At 37.3% G+C, this 22,549-nt stretch overlaps 1 protein-coding gene across 4 annotated transcripts in view; it reads right to left on the minus strand.

The window, feature by feature from the left end:
- RTKN2 (rhotekin 2) overlaps positions 1-22,549 on the minus strand; it is a 114,339-nt gene that overhangs the window by 77,627 nt on the left and 14,163 nt on the right. For all 4 annotated transcript variants that reach the window (XM_059882568.1, XM_024986727.2, XM_059882569.1 and 1 more), the window contains one exon: positions 5,962-6,017. In XM_059882568.1, the coding sequence (XP_059738551.1) occupies positions 5,962-6,017 (56 nt within the window). The remainder of the gene's footprint in view (positions 1-5,961; positions 6,018-22,549) is intronic.

Raw genomic sequence — 22,549 nt, forward strand, 5'->3', positions numbered from 1 at the left:
TTGCTAATTTCTTTAAGTAAATCTTAGAAATACTGTGTCAGAATCCCCCCTCCAAAATGTTTTATTAGAATTCTATTACCCAAAATGGGCTTTCCCAGGTGGCTCAGTCATAGAGAATCGCCTGCCAATGCAGGAGACGCAGGTTCGATCACTGAGTTAGGAAGACCCCTGGAGGAGTAAATGGCATCCCACTCCAGTATTCTTGCCTGGAGAATCCCATGGACAGAGGAGCCTGGTAGGTTGCAGTCAAGAGTCACAAAGAGTCAGACACAACTGAGTGACTGAGCACACATATTAGCCAAAGTCACTTGGGAACTGTTAATTTTACAAATATACTACTTACATAGAGTAGTATAATACAATTACTCTTACATCTTTATTAAGGTTATTCTTGGGATATTTATTATTTGTTTTTTTTGCTGATTTTATTGTAAAGGAGATAATTTTTGCCATCATATTTTATAACTAGTTTTGCTGACTCTGAGAGCAACTACCACCTTTTGTAAATGTCTCAGTAAATTCCCTTTGTTTTCTAGGTCTGCAATCTATTATCTTCAAATAGTACTTAATTTATCTGTATCTTTTCAGTAGTTTCAACTTTCATTCTTAGTATTTTAGCTAGAATTTCTAAAACTCTGTTGTAAAATTGATATAATACACATGCCATTTTGTTCTTGATTTTAATAGGATTGCCTTTATTGTTTTCTATGACTTCACTGATGTCCTGTCAAAGGGCTTGCTGCTTTCTTGACCATAGTTGATGACTCACTGCATTTCACAACTGTTCTTTTTCATGGCTGTTCTTTTTCTTCTAGGGTGGTATTAACTACTTACACCACCTTGAAAGAAACACTGGACCCTTGCTTCTCTTGCCATACAACCACAGCTATTTAGTCAGTGTGCCCTTTCCCATGCCTAGCTATGTCAGATCCTCAAGAAGAGAAGGTGGACATTTCTTATCTATTTCCCAGGCGGTCATGTACTGTTCAGATGGCAAAAAAAAAAAAAATGTATAAGTTAGTAATTATTTTTAAATTCAGTGTCAAAGAGTAGAATTCCTTCCACGTTCTTGTAAACGATTGACTCAGTTTTAGTTTACAGTACTCTTACCTTCTTTTATAATGTCTTAATTGACACTTTATTGTTGAAACTGATTAGGATAGCTAAATTGATGCTATTAGGTCCTAGAAGTCTGTCATTTTCAAAAGTGAAATCCAAGTTACTTTTGTGAACTGATTTGGCTTTAGTCATGAATTAGTAGTCTGCCTATTTACCATGTGCAAGTTTTTTATGTTTAGCAGAAATAATCAGGATAAACCTCAATTACTCTTCTAACTTTCCTAAAGATCTGGCCTACAAGACCTTTTAGAACTAACACCCAAAAAAGATGTCCTTTTCATTATAGGGGACTGTAATGCTGGAGTAACAGGCAAATTTGGCCTTGGAATACGCAATGAAGCAGAGCAAAGGTTAATAGACTTTTGCCAAGAGAACACACTGGTCATAGCAAACACCCTCTTCCAACAACACAAGAGAAGACTCTACACATGGACATCACCAGATGGTTAACATTGATTGGTCTTCATCAATCAGACTGATTATATTCTTTGCAGCCAAAGATGGAGAAGCTCTATACAGTCAGCAAAAACAAGACCGGGAGCTGACTGTGGCTCAGATCATGAACTCCTTATTGCCAAATTCAGACTTAAATCGAAGAAAGTAGGGAAAACCACTAGACCATTCAGGTATGACTTAAATCAAATCCCTTATGATTATACAGTGGAAGTGAGAAATAGAGTTAAGGGACTAGATCTGATAGATAAGAGTGCCTGATGAACTATGGACTGAGGTTCGTGACATTGTACAGGAGACAGGGATCAAGACCATCCCCATGGAAAAGAAATGCAAAAAAGCAAAATGGCTGTCTGGGGAGGCCTTACAAATAGCTTTGAAAAGAAGAGAAGCGAAAAGCAAAGGAGAAAAGGAAAGATATAAACATCTGAATGCAGAGTTCCAAAGAATAGCAAGAAGAGATAAGAAAGCCTTCTTCAGCAATCAAGGCAAAAAAATGGAGGAAAACAACAGAATGGGAAAGACTAGAGGTCTCTTCAAGAAAATTAGAGATACCAAGGGAACATTTCATGCAAAGATGAGGTCCATAAAGGACAGAAATGGTATGGACCTAACACAAGCAGAAGATATTAAGAAGAGGTGGCAAGAATACACAGAAGAACTGTACAAAAAAGATCTTCACAACCCAGATAATCATGATGGTTTGACCACGCACCTAGAGCCAGACATCCTGGAATGTGAAGTCAAGTGGGCCTTAGAAAGCATCACTACGAACAAAGCTAGTGGAGGTGATGGAATTCCAGTTGACCTTTCAAATCCTGATAGATAATGCTGTGAAAGTGCTGCACTCAATATGCCAGCAAATTTGGAAAACTCAGCAGTGGCCACAGGACTGGAAAAGGTCAGTTTTCATTCCAATCCCAAAGAAAGGCAATGCCAAAGAATGCTCAAACGACCACACAATTGCACTCATCTCACACACTAGTAAAGTAATGCTCAAAATTCTCCAAGCCAAGCTTCAGCAGTACATGAACCGTAAACTTCCAGATGTTCAAGATGGTATTAGAAAAGGCAGAGGAACCAGAGATCAAATTGCCAACATCTGCTGGATCATGGAAAAAGCAAGAGAGTTCCAGAAAAACATCTATTTCTGCTTTATTGACTATGCCAAAGCCTTTGACTGTGTGGATCACAACAAACTGTGGAAAATTCTGAAAGAGATGGGAATACCAGACCACCTCACCTGCCTCTTGAGAAACCTATATGCAGGTCAGGAAGCAACAGTTAGAACTGGACATGGAACAACAGACTGGTTCCAAATAGGAAAAGGAGTACATCAAGGCTGTATATTGTCACCCTGCTTATTTAACTTCTATGCAGAGTACATCATGAGAAATGCTGGGCTGGAAGAAACACAATCTGGAATCAAGATTGCCAGGATAGATATCAATAACCTCAGATATGCAGATGACACCACCCTTATGGCAGAAAGTGAAGAGGAACTAAAAAGCCTCTTGATGAAAGTGAAAGAGGAAAGTGAAAAAGTTGGCTTAAAGCTCAAAATTCAGAAAACTAAGATCATGGCATCTGGTCCCATCACTTCATGGCAAATAGATGGGAAAACAGTGGAAACAGTGTCAGACTTTATTTTTTGGGCTCCAAAATCACTGCAGATGGTGACTGCAGCCATGAAATTAAAAGACGCTTACTTCTTGGAAGGAAAGTTATGACCAGTCTAGATAGCATATTCAAAAACAGAGACATTACTTTGCTAACAAAGGTCTGTCTAGTCAAGGCTATGGTTTTTCCAGTGGTCATATATGGATGTGAGAGTTGGACTGTGAAGAAAGCTGAGTGCCGAAGAACTGATGCTTTTGAACTGTGGTGTTGGAGAAGACTCTTGAGAGTCCCTTGGACTGCAAGGAGATCCAACCAGTCCATTCTAAAGGAGATCAGTCCTGGGTGTTCTTTGGAAGGAATGATGCTAAAGCTGAAACTCCAGTACTTTGGCCACCTCATGCAAAGAGTTGACTCATTGGAAAAGACTGTGATGGTGGGAGGGATTGGGGGCAGGAGGAGAAGGGGACGACAGACGATGAGATGGCTGGATGGCATCACCGACTCGATGGACTTGAGTTTGAGTGAACTCCGGGAGTTGGTGATGGACAGGGAGGCCTGGCGTGCTGCTATTTATGGAGTCGCAAAGAGTCGGACATGATTAAGCGACTGAACTGAACTGAAGTGAAAGATGTGGCCAGTGAGTGGTGAAGCTGGAAACAGAAAATCCAAGTATCTTCTGGAAAACAATGTAATCTCAGAAACGCTATGAAATTTTGTTGCAAATATTCATTTTGACCAAAACGAGTCATATTTTCATTCCCCTATCAAAACAAAATGGATTTATAAAGGTGAATTCATTTTTAACGTTCTTTGTTTTTATCTTTTACAAATACAGAGACAGGGTATGATTAAGCCTAAGCAAAGATGAGAAGAAATTTTGTAGGAGAAAATGTATCCCATTTTCTGAGAATTTTGGCTCCTTAATTTAAAATTATCATTTATAATAAGAACACATGAAATAAGATTAATTTCTACACTCAAGTATTCATGGTTAAGAAAATAGTTTTCTCTCTTAAATGGTTTTATTTAAACACTCTTCTAAATGGACAGTTAATGCTAATTTCATGAACTGCTGCCGTCAATAACCTATTATGAAATGACAATAGAGGCTAACTCTATCATGGCATTCAGTCTTCAACAACAATTTAACACATCTCATTTGTGTACTGAGTGGTACTACAGCATAAGCAAGGAATTATATTTAATTATTTAAGGATTATATTTAAGTATTTTTAGAATCCTCTTTAAAAATCTGTAATATTTTGTTTTTTCACATTAAAATTTATTGAACATAGTTAACAACAGTATAATATGTAAAAGTGCTGTTTGGCATCAGAAGCATAAATAAGATATAAAACATGTTTTATTCCACTCATAATTTCAAAGAGGAAAACATAAATAACTATACAGCAAACAATAGATTTTTATATATAGTTATTTTCTGAAGAATTTCTGCTAAGAATAATTCCTCTGATTTAGGACAATTATGTCATATGTAAAATACAGGTCTACCCGTCCTGTAGTAGAATTTTTGTTTATCATGAAGACATTTCTAAAAACAGTTCCTTGGGTGACATGGCCTGAAATGCAGCAGCAGGCTTCCTGGAGCTAAGAGAATAAGGCTTTCAGCCAATGAAACAAACTAGTTATTACTTAAGGACTGCTGGAGGTCTGTTGTTTCTAAAATGTATCAGTGAGATAATAATTATAAAAGATACATTATCTAACTACCAGACACATGAGTCAGTCATGTATTTATTCACTCCAATCTGTGGTATCTCCAAGCCATTGTCTTTAGCTTCCTTAAACACTTTGGAGAAACTGAGACAACACTGCATAAGTGCCATCTAGTGGTAAAAGGTTTCCTAACTGCATTAAGAATTCAGAGAAGGAAAACATCATTTCTAGGGGAATGATAACAGGGAAGGCTTTATAGGTGAGCTATTAGATCCTGAAGATACTATAGTTATTTCAAGAGTTAACTGGGGGTCAGGAGCATACGGTGTATTTACAGAATACAGAGAAAAATATATGGCTAATACAGACAGCTTATGTATAGGAATAGTGGACGATATGACTAGAAAAATAGTTGTGAGTGTGAAAGTCACTCAGTCGTGTCCAACTCTTTGCAACCCCATGGACTACACAATCTAAGGAAAAATGGTTGGATCGAAATATAAAACTCTGGTGGGGGAGAGTCTACTCTCTATCCTATGGGCAACAGAGTGCAGTCATCATCCAATCAATATTCACTGAATAGTAACTACGTACGAGCGCTGTATTCGTTTCTGGGTATACAGTGACAAACCAAGCAAACACGGTTCCAACCCTCATGGAAATTTCAGGGTAGACAGACATTAAGAGGAAGCGGTACTCAAACTTCCGAGCAGAAAAGGAACGGAGAGTCAAAAGACTAGAGTTTGTAGCCCAGCTCAACTACTTACAGGAAGTCATTTAACCTCTGCTGCTGCTGCTAAGTGAGTCTGTAGAAAAACAGAACTACCCTGCTTATTTCACAGTGTTGCACTGAAGAGAAAACTACATTAATGTATGCAATATACATGAATCAGTTTTCTCAGACTGTAATAGTCTACACAAATGTAGAGCATAATGATGAAAACAGTGTTTTAGAACAAATATTCTGGTAGAGGTATGCAAAATAAAATGAAAAATGAAAATGGATATAAGGAATTAAAAAAAACCACTAACTCTAGGAAGTTACTTTATAGAATTTACTCAGCAATATAAAAATGATCCATTACAGCATACCTGATATGGCAATCTTTCCTCTACAAGCTGTCCGTTCTTTACTTTCAAAATTCTCACTGTCAAAAGAAAATGAAAACCTAATGAAAAAACAAAGATCTTCTCTAATAAGCAATTGTTTTAACAATCTTTCATAAATGCCTAAATATTAAAAACAAACACGTATCCTGGAATAACAATGACTTCCAGTTAATATAAACTATTTGACTCAAATTTTGTGATGTTTAGTCAACAGCTAGCTGACTTTAAAAGAAATAGAGCCATTCTCTCTTTGATTTTTTCATTTAACCTGTACTTTCCCTGATGATTGCATATCAGCTTACTCTACAATGAAAGTCTTTTGTGACCTCTTACATTTATAAACAAGATATGCCATATTTACACAAGTCCTAGGAAGTATATCTTGGGTAACCATTTCATAAATTACATTTCTAGCTTACCAGATTATAGTCATCTGAAAAAGTTAATAAATAAACTTTCTAACCATGAGCTTGCCACCAAAGAGTATATTATCCCTATAAAATCTCCAACAAACATTTAAAAAATTATTCTCTGCTACATATTCATGTGCAAGTAATATTGTAATTTATTTCCTTGAAGCTTTAAACACTAAGCATATATCAAAACAATAAATTAACTAAGGTGGCAAAGGAAGGGAGTGGCCCTCTAGAGAGAATAAATGTGGAGAGGAAAATATTAGCATGACAATAGAAAATGTCTCAAAGGAAATTCTTGGGATATAAGACACTTCCAGGTTTGAATGTAGACTATACTATTATCACAAATTTTTTTTTCAAAATAATTATTTCCATGCAGTTCAGTTCAGTTGCTCAGTCGTGTCCGACTCTTTGCGACCCCATGAATCGCAGCACGCCAGGCCTCCCTGTCCATCACCAACTCCCAGAGTTCACTCAAACTCACGTCCATTGAGTCGGTGATGCCATCCAGCCACCTCATCGTCTGTCGTCCCCTTCTCCTCCTGCCCCCAATCCTTCCCACCATCAGAGTCTTTTCCAATGAGTCAACTCTTTGCATGAGGTGGCCAAAGTACTGGAGTTTCAGCTTTAGCATCATTCCTTCCAAAGAAATCCCAGGGCTGATCTCCTTCAGAATGGACTGGTTGGATCTCCTTGCAGTCCAAGGGACTCTATTTCCATTACACCAAATCAATCCCATCTCTAAACAGTTCTCCAATATCCTGTTTCCTAATAAATAACCTACATTTAGAGATTAGCATTCCATTTCTAGAGCAATGTATCCAGGAGTAGTCTTCTGTGCACTGTTTTTTTCTTTTTCTTTTTTTCTTTTGTCTCTATTCAATTTGGTTAGCCAATTAACTGCCAGTTAATTTAATTAGGTACCTCAAGTATGTGATAAGATAGAAGCTTCATTTGAATACTGTTTTGATTCTAAAAGGGCTTTTGGAGAAAGATTGAGTGGGAGTGTGAAGTGTATCTAAGTTTCAGAAGAGTATGACACATTTTATACACATCAGTAGCCTTGCTAAAAAGACTGCACATAATATTCATTATCACGCATCAAATTTTAAAACAAAATATATCATCCTACTTTTTTTTTAATTCTTTTATTGGATTAAGCCCATAAGTATTACAGCTGAAATATATTCCAAAGGAGCAAAAATAATTTACTGAGGTACTTATGGTCAGTAAGCCTATATGGGACATTTATATATATAGTTATTTATAGAATTTATATATGTAGAATTTACAGAATCTAGCACTAGGTATAACTTAAGTAATATAGTAGACTTAAAGCCATAAATTCTCAGGATCCCATCTAATAATTTTGTGGTTACACTGGTATTTAAATTAAAACAGGGAATTCACTCAGTGAAAAATAAAAGTACTCATTATTTCAAAATAATGTTTTGTTGAATCATAAATTTTAGAGAGTCAAGTTCAATATTTCATAGACAAGTTCAGTTTGTCATGTTGGGGAATACCAGCTGGCTTATTAGGTCATCAGAGTGAAAAATTCAACTGAATAGTCTACTATGCTTTGAAATTATATACTGAAAGGCCAACTAGAAATCAAACACAAATCTCAATTTCCTCAAATTGGTACAAGAAATATAGTATAAACACAGTTGGCTGGCATTTGTAAGTAAATATTTCTAAAAATATCTCCTATATGAGCAATGCATAAATTCTTCAAATTATTTATTTCAATGAAAAAATACAAGGAAGCTCTAACACAGTGAGTAACTTCAGTATTATGGAATAGATCATAGATTATGCTAAAATTTAAATCCATTAGGCATTATTAAATTGGATTAAATTTAAGGCTTTGGCAGACAAGTGAAATTCTAAAATACTAGAAACACCAAAAGCAACTGGCTGAATATTTACCAAAAAAATTTTCCCACTCTAAATTATTCAACCACCTGGCAGGGTATAGCTTTTTCCCCCTATAACTGTAAATTACTTGAATAGAAAAGTCCTTTTCAGGACTAGTCAACACATTTATTATACACAAATATTATCAAACTATAATATAAATCCAATTAACCATATAATCTTACAGAATAATTAAGTCTGCCTTTAAAAAATTAAGAGATGAAGTAATCCAGCCTCATGTTTCACAAGCTTGAATTATTTTCAATTCAAATAACTCAATTGCTATTTAGGGTGCTAAAACGTTATGTTTTTCTAATTAATCCAAATTGACAACAAAATTGTTAAACATTATCTATTTAACAACGAGCTACTGTAGCTAAGAGTTTGCTACAGTTAAATAAATACTTGCTTTAAAATCTGCAATGTTAATGCCAATTCTAAATGCTACAATTAGCCAGTCTGAAGAAAAAGCAAATAACCATAAAAATCACTCACTCAAAAGCACAGCTATATAACAGTGTACCTTATTCTTACAAACCTGGTTTAGAGAATTATTTTGGTAAGATTTGTAAAAGCTAATTTAAAAGACAAATAAAAATATAAAAGTCAAATTTTTAACTATTTTATTAACATATTTCTGCCTGTAGGTAAATAAAATGACCAACAGAGGGTGCCAATCAGCCACTTTGTTGCTCTGTATTAAAATTAGCAGAGTAAATACAGATTACCTTATTTTATATTGTTCCATATTGGAATTTACAGTAACACTGCCTTCCAGAGTTAGCAAAATACATTAAGAAATGACACGATGAAAGTATTATTTTCTTAACAAAGCAATAGAAGAATTCTAAATAGGATTCTATTATTTAAAAGCAGGTTATAAAAATCCTTCACTTCTCACGGAAGTAAGTGAAGACTAAAACACTCAGAAATGTTTAACATGGAATTTTAAGCCATCTAAAACTATGTGGTATAAAATCAATACTTTCCTAAGTATGTTAAGTTGGGAAGATGAGTTTTCTACTTTAAATCTTGAAATAACAACCTATTTTCAACAGACATCAAACAATATAAAGTTTAAAAAAGTAAAACCAGTAATGTCTTTAATATACCATACTGTATTGCGGAAATACCAAGAGTACATAATTTCACTGGCAATCTACATTTTTAGCTTTTATTTTTGTTTATGTTATAGTATATAAGTAAACTAGTCAATTGGAGTGTAAGAAACTATTTAGCTTTGTGGCATTATTAAAATCACAATCACGTTGAATGATACATATAATTAGGTCCTATAAATACCTTTGACTAGTATTACTTTCACAAAGTCAAATAGTTTCAAGAAGATAGACTAGTGGGTTAGGCCAGGAGAGCACATTATTGCTAAAATGTAAGTTCTGTAAGAATAGGAATTTTGGGGGCTTCCCTGGCGGCTCACTGGTAAGGAATCCACCTGCCAATGCAGTAGACGTAGGTTCGATCCCTGATCCAGGAAGCTCCCACATGCCATGGAGCAGCTAAGCTCACGCACCACAACTATTAAGCCTGTGCTCCAAAGCCCAGGACCCACAACCACCAGAGCCATGTGCGTGCTCCACAAGAGAAGCCACTGCAATGAGAAGTCCAGGCACCTCAACAAAGTACAGCCCCCATCCGTGGCAACTAGAGAAAAGCTCATGCAGCAGTGATGACCCAGCACAGCCAAAAATAAATAAATAAAATTATTAAAAAAAAAAAAAAGGAATAGTATTTCAGCCTATTTTGTTCACTGCTCAATCACCAGTGCCTAATATATAACTCAGTACAGTCTAAGGAACTCAATAAATGTTTAGTGAATATCAAATGAAGTAAAATAGGATATGGTCATTTTGGTGGAGCAAGTCCTACAGGTGTGACTCTTACCCATTAATAACTAGTTAGTAAGTTGCTGTTAACCTCTCAGACTCAAAATCCTCATCTGTAAATGGTGGGAAGTATTTATCTAATAGCTACTGAATAAAATACTATTTTTAATGTATTCTGTATCATTTTTTGGAGAAGGCAATGGCAACCCACTCCAGTACTCTTGCCTGGGAAATCCTATGGATGGAGGAGCCTGGTAGGCTACAGTCCATGAGGTCTCGACAAGTCTGACATGACTGAGCGACTTCACTTTCACTTTTCACTTTCCTGCACTGGAGAAGGAAATGGCAACCCGCTCCAGTATGCTTGCCTGGAGAATCCCAGGGATGGGAGCCTGGTGGGCCGCTGTCTATGGGGTCACACAGAGTCAGACACAACTGACGTGCCTTAGCAGTAGCAGCAGCAGTATCATTTTTGTGTTAGTCGCTAAGTCATGTCCGACTCTGCGACCCCATGGACTGTAGCTCGCCAGGCTTCTCTATCCATGGAATTCTCCAGGCCAGAATACTGTAATGAGTAGCCATTTTCTTCTCCAGGGGATTTTTCCGACCCAGGGATTGAACCCAGGTCTCCTGCACGGCAGGCAGATTCTTTACCATCTGAACCACCAGAGAAGCCCTAGTATTTGTGTATCATTCTTAGAAAGGTCCATTAAAACTAGGATTATTTTGTGAGTATTTGTGGCTTCAGTATTAATTTGAAGCTTACATGGAAGAGGCACTAAATCGTTTGTTAAAGTGATCGGAGTATGACTTTCCAGTTTCTATAAGATAATGATAGACAGTGATAGTGATAGTGAAGTCGCTCAGTCGTGTCCAACTCTTTGCGATCCTGTGGACTATAGGCCACCAGGCTCCTCTGTCCATGGGATTTCCCAGGCAAGAATACTGGAGTGGGTTGCCATTTTCTTCTCCAGGGGATATTCCCGACCCAGGGATCAAACCCTGGTCTCCCTCACTGCAGGCAGATGCTTTAACCTCTGAGCCACCAGGGAAGATAATGATAGTCACCTAAATTGGAATCTTTTCTAGAATCCCATGAAAAGTTTCACATCAACAAGGAAAGCAAATAAAATCATCTATGGCCCAAGCCAACAGCATAACTGGAAAACAGACTTCAATTTACAACTGAAAACAACAGAGCCAGCTCTTGGAGGCCTTACCCAAATGGTCAGGTATTGCAAAACAATTGGCCACCTGATGCAAAGAGCTGACTCACTGGAAAAGGCCTGATCCTGGGAAAGATTGAAGGCAGGAGAAGGGGACAACAGAGGACAAGATGGTTGGATGGCATCACTGACTCAATGAACGTAAGTTTGAGCAAGCTGGGTGATGGTGAAGGCCAGGGAAGCCTGGCATGCTGCAGTCCATGGGGTCGCAAAGTGTTGGACATGACTGAGCAACTGAAAACCAACTGCAGAACACAAAATAAGATCAACTTATTTAATCCTCTCCTCTAGAAGATGGATACAAAATCTGGTGGCTACCATAGCCCTGGTAGGGGCTCCGAAAGCATTGTGGTTCAGAAGTTGTTAGTCTTGTGGAGAAGAGACACACACAATTGCCGAGGTATCCTTTGAAGGTTTGGCCATGAAAAAAAGAAGGAAGGAAGAAGACAAGGAAGAGGAGGGGAGAGGGAGCAAGAGGAGGCAGAGAAAGGGTGGGGATGAGGGGACGAGAAAGAAGAGGAGGAGGAGAAAGGAACTGAAATTAAAACCCCTTAGATATAAAATAGCATCAAACTATCCGAAAATCAACCGACCAACATCTCTAAACAAACCATTTATTAAAGAAACTACTATCCATCCTTCCAATAATAGAAAACAGTTTTGAACTATGAAACCAAGTAACTCCTTTTACCCACTCCCCTCCAGTATTACCACCTGACCCAGAAAAATACTGCATCCTACCTATTTCATTAGGAACAACAACAACAACAAAAGACTCAAACACCCGTAGAAAGTTACTATAAAATGAAAGTAGAATTCCAATGCTTCAGCTGATAAAAATACCCCACCAACCACTCTCCAAAAAACAAAGAACAAAAAAAAAGTAACATGATACTTCAAAATGAATTAAGTGTAGCTTAAAAAGCTACTGCAAATAGGAGAGAAACCAAGAATCTGAAATCTAACACCCCACACTAGTAAAGGATAAACTGCAGGTAAATGCTGCAAAAAGGGATACAGTGTATCAAAACAAAAAATATAAAATAAAGAATTTAAAAACATCAAAGAGAAAGTGATAGACATAAAAGACAGGCAAAGAAGATCCAATCTGCATGCAACTGGAGCCCTTAAATAATAAAAATAAAATAACAAGGATAGAATTAATGTTTCCCCCAGAGGATCCTGGTAGGCTGCAGCCCATGGGGTCGCTAGAGTCGGACATGACTGAGCGACTTAACTTTCACTTTTCACTTTCATGCATTGGAGAAGGAAATGGCAACCCACTCCAGTGTTCTTGCCTGGAGAATCCCAGGGACGGGGAGCCTGGTGGGCTGCCATCTATGGGGTTGCACAGAGTCGGACACGACTGAAGCGACTTAGCAGCAGCAGCAGCAGCCACCCCCACCCCTCGAGGCTTTAACTCCAGGAAAACTTTCTGAAAATAAAAGAACTGAATATTTTAAGTCACTCAGTCGTGTCCAACTCTTTGAAACCCCATGGACGGGTAGCCTGCCAGGCTCCTCTGTCCACGGAATTCTACAGGCAAGAATACTGGAGTGAGTTGCCATCCCCTTCTACAGGGGATCTTTCCAACCCAGTGATTGAACCTGAGTCTCCTCTATGGCAGGCAGATTCTTCACCATCTGAGTCAATATTTCAAAGGCACTAAATGAGCCAAAATGCTCAGCCTTAGTCATATACCAGATAAACGACCTGGTCTTTTTAAAAAAGGAAAAAAATCAGACGTGAATTTATTGATAACAATACAACAATGGAGCAAGGTATTCAGAGAATCTCAGTGAAAGAAAGTGTTGGCCAAGGATTTCGTATCCAATCAAGCTGTACTTTAGGTACCAACACTAAAGAAAAGCACTTTAAAGATACAAGAATGTGAAGAAAACTGTATTCACTTTAAGGAATCCACTAGCTCATGAGCTTCCTCTAAACAACAGATGATTTTAGAAAGCATAACAAAAAGACAGGTATCAAACATTTTATTTATTGAACTGCAGACCAAAGACTAAAATAAAGGTGAGGATACAAATGCAGGATTGGTATGTAAACACTATCTACTTAGCAAAACAGAAATACAACTCTAAAAAAAGAAGACAGAACGGTAGAAAAGGAAGAAATGGGAAAATAGAATAAGTTCATTGATTCCCACACAGAAAACTGTAAGTATAAACAAAATGGTATCATGTTGCTGCTGCTGCTCCTGCTAAGTCGCTTCAGTCTTGTCTGACTCTGTGCGACCCCATAGAGCAGCCCACTAGGCTCCCCCGTCCCTGGGATTCTCCAGGCAAGAACACTGGAGTGGGTTGCCATTTCCTTCTCCAATGCATGAAAGTGAAAAGTGAAAGTGAAGTCACTTAGTCGTGTCTGACTCTTAGTGACCCCGTGGACTGCAGCCTACCAGGCTCCTCCGTCCATGGGATTTTCCAGGCAAGAGTACTGGAGTAGGTTGCCATTGCCTTCTCCAAAATGATATCATATAAAGCAGAAAAACAAAATAGGAGAAGCCTAAGAAAAAAAAGAATTAAGGTCATTATAAAGCTAACAGTATATAGTTTTTAAACATACAAAGTTCCAGTACTACAATGACAATCAATCTTCTTAAATCAAAAAAAGAATAAGGAAAACAGGCCACATATAAAAGACAAGCTATAATTATAATACACATAAGTTAACATATAAGAATATGACAAAACTGAAATCAAGTATATCAGCTATATATATATAAAATATATATATTATATATATATATAAAACATATATTTTAAAGTATATCAGCTATATATATATATATAAAATCAAACCCAGTTCTCCTGCATCACAGGAGGATTCTTTACCATCTGAGCCACCAGGGAAGCCCTAATTTCTCCAGTAAAAGGATTTTCAGATAGGCTCATAATGTAAAACTCATGAATACAAGAAACACACTTTCAACAAACAATTCACAAAGGCTATTTAGAGATGGACAAAGATATACCAAACAAATGCAAACAATAAGAAATCAGAGTATATAATCTTGTTATCAGGAAATTGTAGAACTCAGATCCAAAAGCTTTACAGGACAACAACAAAAGGAGACTCTGTAATGCTAAAGGCAGCAACTAGCAATGAATACATAACAAGTACTTAAGTACCAAATGTTTCATAAAACAGAAAGTATAGGATATAGAACAGTAACACAGCAAAACCTTAATAATAACAAAAATCTTAACCTCTTTTGGTCCAAGACAGTTCAAGTGGTCAAAAAATAAGTAAGGCAATAGAAGATCTTAAAAACGTAGCCAATAACACAGATCTTTTGCATATATATGAAAAAGTGAAGTGAAAGTCACTCGGTCACGCTGACTCTTTGCAACCCCATGAACTATATACAGTCCATGGAATTCTTCAGGGCAGAATACTAGAGCAGGTAGCCAGTTCATCCTTCTGGGGATCTTCCCAACCCAGGGATCGAACTCAGGTCTCCTGCACCACAGGCAGATTCTTTACTGTCTGAGCCACCAGGGAAGCACAAGAATACTAGAGTGGGTAGTCTATACCTTCTCCAGCAGATCTTGCTGACCCAGGAATCGAACTAGGGTCTCCTGCATTGCAGGCGGATTCCTGACCAGCTGAGCTACCAGAGAAGCCCCATTGCATATATGTAAGTATACATAGATATTGAACTTTGTTCAGTTCAGTGCCTCAGTTCAGTTCAGTTCAGTCACTCAGTCATGTCCGACTCTCTGCGACCCCATGAATCACAGCACGCCAGGCCTCCCTGTCCATCACCAACTCCCGGAGTTCACTCAAACTCATGTTCATCGAGTAGGTGATGGCATCCAGCCATCTCATCCTCTGTCATCCCCTTCTCCTCCTGCCCCCAATCCCTTCCAGCACCAGGGTCTTTTCCAATGAGTCAACTCTTCGCATAGGTGGCCAAATTATTGGAGTTTTGCATCAGTCCTTCCAATGAACACCAATGACTGATCTCTGTTAGGATGGACTGGTTGGATCTCCTTGCAGTCCAAGAGACTCTCAAGTGTCTTCTCCAACACCACAGTTCAAACCCATCAATTTTTTGGCACTCAGCTTTCTTCACAGTCCAACTCTCACATCCATACATGACACTGGAAAAACCATAGCCTTGACTAGATGGACCTTTGTTGGAAAAGTAATGTCTCTGCTTTTCAACATGCTATCTAGGTTGGTCAAAACTTTCCTGCCAAGGAGTAAGAGTCTTTTTATTTCATGGCTGCAATCACCATCTGCAGTGATTTTGGAGCCCAAACAAATAAAGTCTGACACTGTTTCCACTGTTTCCCCATCTATTTTCCATGAAGTGATGGGACCAGATACCATGATCTTACTTTTCTGAATGTTGAGCTTTAAGCCAACTTTTTCACTCTCCTCCTTCACTTTCATCAAGAGGCTTTTTAGTTCCTCTTCACTTTCTGCCATAAGGGTGGTGTCATCTGCATATATGAGGTTATCGATATTTCTCCCGGCAATCTTGATTCCAGCTTGTGCTTCTTCCAGCTCAGTGTTTCTCATGATGTACTCTGCATAGAAGTTAAATAAACAGGGTGACAATATACAGCCTTGATGTACTCCTTTTCCTATTTGGACCAGTCTGTTGTTCCATGTCCAGTTCTAACTGTTGCTTCCTGACCTGCATACAAATTTCTCAAGAGGCAGGTCAAGTGGTCTGGTATTCCCATCTCTTTCAGAATTTTCCACAGTTTGTTGTGATCCACACAGTCAAAGGCTTTGGCATAGTCAATAAAGCAGAAATAGATGTTTTTCTGGAACTCTCTTGCTTTTTCCATGATCCAGCAGATGTTGGCAATTTGATCTCTGGTTCCTCTGCCTTTCCTAAAACCAGCTTGAACATCAGGAAGTTCACGGTTCACGTATTGCTGAAGCCCGGCTTGGAGAATTTTGAGCATTACTTTACTAGTGTGTGAGATGAGTGCAATTGTGTGGTAGTTTGAGCATTCTTTGGCATTGCCTTTCTTTGGGATTGGAAAGAAAACTGACCTTTTCCAGTCCTGTGGCCACTGCTGAGTTTTCCAAATTTGCTGGCATATTGAGTGCAGCACTTTCACAGCATCATCTCTCAGGATTTGAAAGAGCTCAACTGGAATTCCATCACCTCCACTAGCTTTGTTCGTAGTGATGATTTCTAAGGTCCACTTGACTTCACTTGAATTCCAGGATGTCTGGCTCTAGGTGAGTGATCACACCATCGTGATTATCTTGGTTGTGAAGATCTTTTTTGTACAGTTCTTCTGTGTATTCTTGCCACCTCTTCTTAATATCTTCTGCTTCTATTATGTCCATACCATTTCTGTCCTTTATTGACCTCATCTTTGCATGAACTGTTCCCTTAGTATCTCTAATTTTCTTGAAGAGACCTCTAGTCTTTCCCATTCTATTGTTTTCCTCTATTTCTTTGCACTAACCACTGAGGAAGGCTTTCTTATCTCTTCTTGCTATTCTTTGGAACTCTGCATTCAAATGGGTGTATCTCTCCTTTTCTCCTTTACTTTTCACTTCTCTTCTCTTCACAGCTATTTCTAAGGCCTCCTCAGACAGCCATTTTGCTTTTTTGCATTTCTTTTTCCTGGAGATGGTTTTGATCCTTGTCTCCTGTACAATGTCACAAACCTCTGTCCATAGTTCATCAGGCACTCTGTCTATCGGATCTAATCCCTTGAATCTATTTCTCACTTCCACTGTATAATCATAAGGGATTTGATTTAGACCATGTCTGAATGGTCTAGTGGTTTTCCCTACTTTCCTCAATTTAAGTCTGAATTTGGCAATAAGGAGTTCATGATCTGAGCCACAGTCAGCTCCCAGTCTTGTTTTTACTGACTGTATAGAGTTTCTCCATTTTGCCTGCAAAGAATATAATCCATCTGATTTTGGTGTTGACCATCTGGTGATGTCCATGTGTAGAGTCTTCTCTTGTGTTGTTGGAAGAGGGTGTTTGTTATAACCAGTGCATTCTTTTGGCAAAACTCTATTAGCCTTTGCTCTGCTTCCTTCTGTACTCCAAGGCCAAATTTGCCTGTTACTCCAGGTGTTTCTTGACTTCCTACTTTGGCATTCCACTCCCCTATATTGAAAAGGACATCTTTTTCAGGTGTTAGTTCTAGAAGGTCTTGTAGGTCTTCACGAACCATTCAACTTCCAGCCTGAACTCTGTACTTTGATTAAAATAAATTCAACTTCAAAAATCTGTAAGACAGTCATGAAAGCTGACCACATGAAGTCAGAGAGAAAATGTCAAAGCATTTTGTAAAGTAGGAAAAAATAAAAATTTATCTGATCAAGATGCAATGTTAAGAGTAACTCATATCCGAGAAAGTCTCCCAGAGAAAACAATTTAAAATATGGACAAACTATTTAAAACACAACTAGGAATAAATTGGACAGAGAAGGAAGTGGCACCATGGTATATTCATACAGAGAAATACTTATCAATAAAAAGGAACAATACATGCTAGTTACTGAAGAGTCTCACTGATGTATGCTAGTTAGTGAAGAATCTCAAAAATATTATGCTAATGAAAAAAACAGGGTATGCACTGGACAAATTCTATTTTTATTAATTTCTAGAGGCAAAATTAAGGCAAAATCTATGGTGAAAAAAAGAAAAAGAACAGTGTTTGCCTCTTCAAGTGGGAACAGAGGCAGGTACTACTCATCCAGCATTGAGGAAAAACAAACAAAGCATATACAGAAAGCATAGTTTATTCAAAGAGGGATAAAAGGCAACACCAAACTGACAGAAGTAATGAATGGCTGTTTATGAAACTGATAACATAAAACACAGAGAGAGAGAGAGCTATTTTAAGTAACTTTTAAACTTTTAACCTTTTATCCACAAGAATGTATATATATATATATATATATATATATATATATTTGTATGTATACACACACACATATGCAAAAAAAGAACTTTCATCATAAAAAATAATCTGAACTGATAGATGAATAGATATAAGACAAAGCAAATATAGTAAAATATTAATTGCAGAGTCTAGGTTGCAGATATATCAGTCTTCACAGTATAATTCTTTCAACTTTTATGTACACTGTAAAGTTTTAATAATTCCTATAGGTCAGAAAAGAACTACAAGGACATCTTGAACTTGCTCAGATGGATTTATATCAGCAATCATGCTGGTATTATAATTATGAAACTGTTTTATATAATCACAGTATAAAACAAATATATATACAAATCAAATAAGGAAATATATTGCTGTTTCTTAGGAATTAAGATATTTAGTATAAGAAAAAGAGATACAAAGTAATTCAGTTTTTAAGTCTTTCCCATAGTTATACCATTTTCAAGGCCTAAAATTAGCAATCCCAATAAAAGTGAGCATACCTAATGCTCATATCTTGGTTTAAAATCACCACTGACACTTAAAGCAGATCAAGATTCATTAAAGAAATGGCAGACTCTAGGTCTAATGCACAGAAAATACAAGGCAAACCTGGGTCTCCTTTTGTGCCAGAAAGTAAGACAGTTTCTAATGACTAATAGAGAGACAAGTCAAAAGGACAAAGAAGCCAGTTTAAAGGACCTTCCATTGAACAAAATTGGGACAATTTAATCTATAAAAAAGATTAATGAATATAAATGAAAATAACACACTGGATTAAAAACCCCCACAAATCTACGGAGACAGAAAGAAGAGGAATGCCCTTCCTTACAAAAGAATATTAGCCAAAAGTTATAGGAAAACAGAGTATTATTAATAGATAATGACTGTCTTGTAAAGTCCTAATAATTTAGGCAAGGATCATAAATGGATATAATCATTAAATGAAAGCTTGTTGGATAACAGAATATTCTCCCAGCTACAATGTAACAGCCCAAAGATTACTTATGAATCATGAAGGGAAAGCTATTATAGTATCACAGAGGAGAAATGTGGCAACTGCTATTTAAACCAAGCGATCAAACTCAACATTATTTAAAGCAGTAAAAATCAGTATCATATTGTTACACATTGCAGAATATACAGTATCCAATCTCACTTAGAAAAATTATTGAAAAATACGTTTAATCAGAATCTGACTAAGATCCAACTTTCAGTTACAGCAAAAAATGAGAAAAAGTTCAGTAATACCATAAACAATGAACTGATAGGAATTGGGGGATGCAACCCCAAAATACGCCAAAATGGCATACTATTTTGAATTAAAGTTACCTAAGAAATAGTTCATGCAAGAACACCCTAACCCTCCTTTGTTCCCCTGAAAGCAGGAAACAAGGCTCCTATGGGAAGATCTCCTCCCTGTGCTGGAGGACGGAGGCATCCTTATTGCCAGAGACACATAGTTTGGGGCAGAGAAGCTATATATGCAAACTTCATTACTTCTTCATTAATTTGCTACTCTAAGCTCAAATCTCTTTGTTTTCTCAAATCCTCACAAATAATTTACTCTTTGTCCAAAAAGGTATATAAAATAAACAACCTGCTTTGGTCAATTTTTGAATCTTTTAGTTATGTTCAGTTTAGTTCAGTCTCTCAGTCATGTCCGATTCTTGGCGACCCACGAACCGCAGCACGCCAGGCCTCCCTGTCCATCACCAACTCCCGGAGTCCACCCAAACCTATGTCCATCGAGTTGGTGATGCCATCCAACCATCTCATCCTCTGCCGTCCCCTTCTCCTCCTGCCTTCAATCTTTCCCAGCATCAGGGTCTTTTCAAATGAGTCAGCTCTTCTCATTAGGTGGCCAAAGTATTGGAATTTCAGCTTCAACATCACGCCCTCCAATAAACACCCAGGACCGATCTCCTTTAGGATGGACAGGTTGGATCTCCTTGCAGTCCAAGGGACTCTCAAGAGTCTTCTCCAACACCACAGTTTAAAAGCATCAATTCGCTGGCGCTCAGCTTTCTTTATAGTCCAACTGTCTCATCCATACATGACCACTGGAAAAACCATAGCCTTGACTAGAGATGTCTCTGCTTTTTAATATGCTATCTAGGTTGGTCATAACTTTCCTTCCAAGGAGTAAGCGTCTTTTAATTTCATGGCTGCAATCACCATCTGCAGTGATTTTGGAGCCCAAACAAATAAAGTCTGACACTGTTTCCACTGCTTCCCCATCTATTTGCCATGAAGTGATGAGACAAGATGCCATGATCTTACTTTTCTGAATGCTGAGCTTTAAGCCAACTTTTTCACTCTCCTCTTTCACCTTCATCAAAAGGCTCTTTAGTTCTTCTTCACTTTCTGCCATAAGGGTGGTGTCATCTGCGTATCTGAGGTTATTGATATTTCTCCCAACAATCTTGATTCCAGCTTGTGCTTCCTCCAGCCCAGCGTTTCTCATGATGTACTCTGCATATGAGTTAAGTAAGTAGGGTGACAATATACAGCCTTGATGTACTCCTTTTCCTATCTGGAACCAGTCTGTTGTTCCATGTCCAGTTCTAACTGTTGCTTCCTGACCTGCATACAGGTTTCTCAAGAGGCAGGTCAGGTGGTCTGGTATGGGACCACCATATATACAAAATTAAATTTGCTTTTCTTTTACTAATCTGTCTTGTATTAGACCAGTCAAAAGAAATCAGAGGGGCAAATGGAAAAATTTTCCCTCCCCTGTACAGACAAATATAAAATGCAGAATATTTTTAGAGGATATTTTTTAAAGTCTAGAATCTTCAAAGCATCAATGACAAGTAGTTTTTAGAAAATGGTAAAATGATAAAAGAAACTAAAGAGACATAATCAAATGAATCTTGATTGAATTCTTGTTTGAGAAAAGCAATTATAAAGAATTTTCTTTTGACAACCAGGATAAACTGAATATTGACTGAATATTAGTTGATTATTATGGAATTCCTGTCAGTATTTTACATATGATAATCGTACTTTGGTTATGTAGGAAAATGTTCTTGTTTTTAGATGATACATGCTGAACTATTGAAATATACATCCCATGTTGTCTGCAACTTATTTTCAAATGCTTAAACACAGACAAAGAAAAATGTGTGTGTGTACGTATGCATGCATGTGTGCATGTGAGCGAAAAAGAAAAATGTGCATGTGTGCACATGCAGGCATGCAAGTGTATATGAGTACAAAGATAAAGACGGAGAAAGAGCGAATGTATTTGGCAAACTTCCAGGTGGAGAATAAAGATGATGTCTATCATACTATTCTTATAAGTTTTTACATCTGAAATTTCACAATAAAAAATTGATTTTAAAAAAGTTAACAAAGTAGAGAATAAAAAAGGACAATCGAGAACATGGCAAGCATAGAGGCCAGCAAAAACATTAAGAACCTAAGAACAAGGAATAAAGTAACAAGAAGAATAAGAAGTAACTGCCATACAATTAACAATTATTCAATTATAAGCCCTATTTGTTCATCATACACATGGAAGGGAGAATGACACAAAGCATTATGAAGCACAAGTTAAACTGTTCTTAAATAATTACACGGCACTATTAGGTGTTCTGGGGGATACAAAGGTGAAAGAGAAAAGAATCAACATCAGGTGAATTGCCTTCAAGCTCTAGGCATCATTTCTATTTCACCAGTAAGTATGAACCAGACATTGTCCCTGTCTCCGAAAGTTTATCATGTAATTGAAAATACATATTCCAAAGAGAATATAGTATGTTACAGTGAGATATTCATGGCTCAAATGTTACTAGAACTAAGAGGAAGCAAATAATCATTTTTTGAATCCTTACTGTGAGCATAAGTAAGAAATTATCTTTTTCTGAACTCACTTATGAAGGAAACTTTGATGATGCAAGTAAGGTATAGCAGAACAAAAAAGGTCTATAAAATGGAAACAGAAGATAGGACACTTCAGTATAAACAAAAGCAGGGGCAGGAAAATTCAAAATCCATTTCGGGGATACAGACCAAGCATTTGGCTGAAATAAATTTGCAAAGTAGAAATTAACAAACTAATTTGTAAACTATTATGGAAGTAGTTTGAGATCAGACCACAAATGCAGTGTCTATCTAAAGAATTTTAGTAAATGGAAACCATTAGCTGTCTTTAAGAAGTGAACCAATATAAGCAATTCTTTATGGCTATACGGGCTTCCCAGGTGGCACAGTGTTAAAGAATCCACCTGATAACGCAGGACACATAAGAGATACAGGTTTGA

This window comes from Bos taurus, chromosome 28 (genome assembly GCF_002263795.3).
Source record: "Bos taurus isolate L1 Dominette 01449 registration number 42190680 breed Hereford chromosome 28, ARS-UCD2.0, whole genome shotgun sequence".
Classification (NCBI taxonomy): domain Eukaryota; kingdom Metazoa; phylum Chordata; class Mammalia; order Artiodactyla; family Bovidae; genus Bos; species Bos taurus.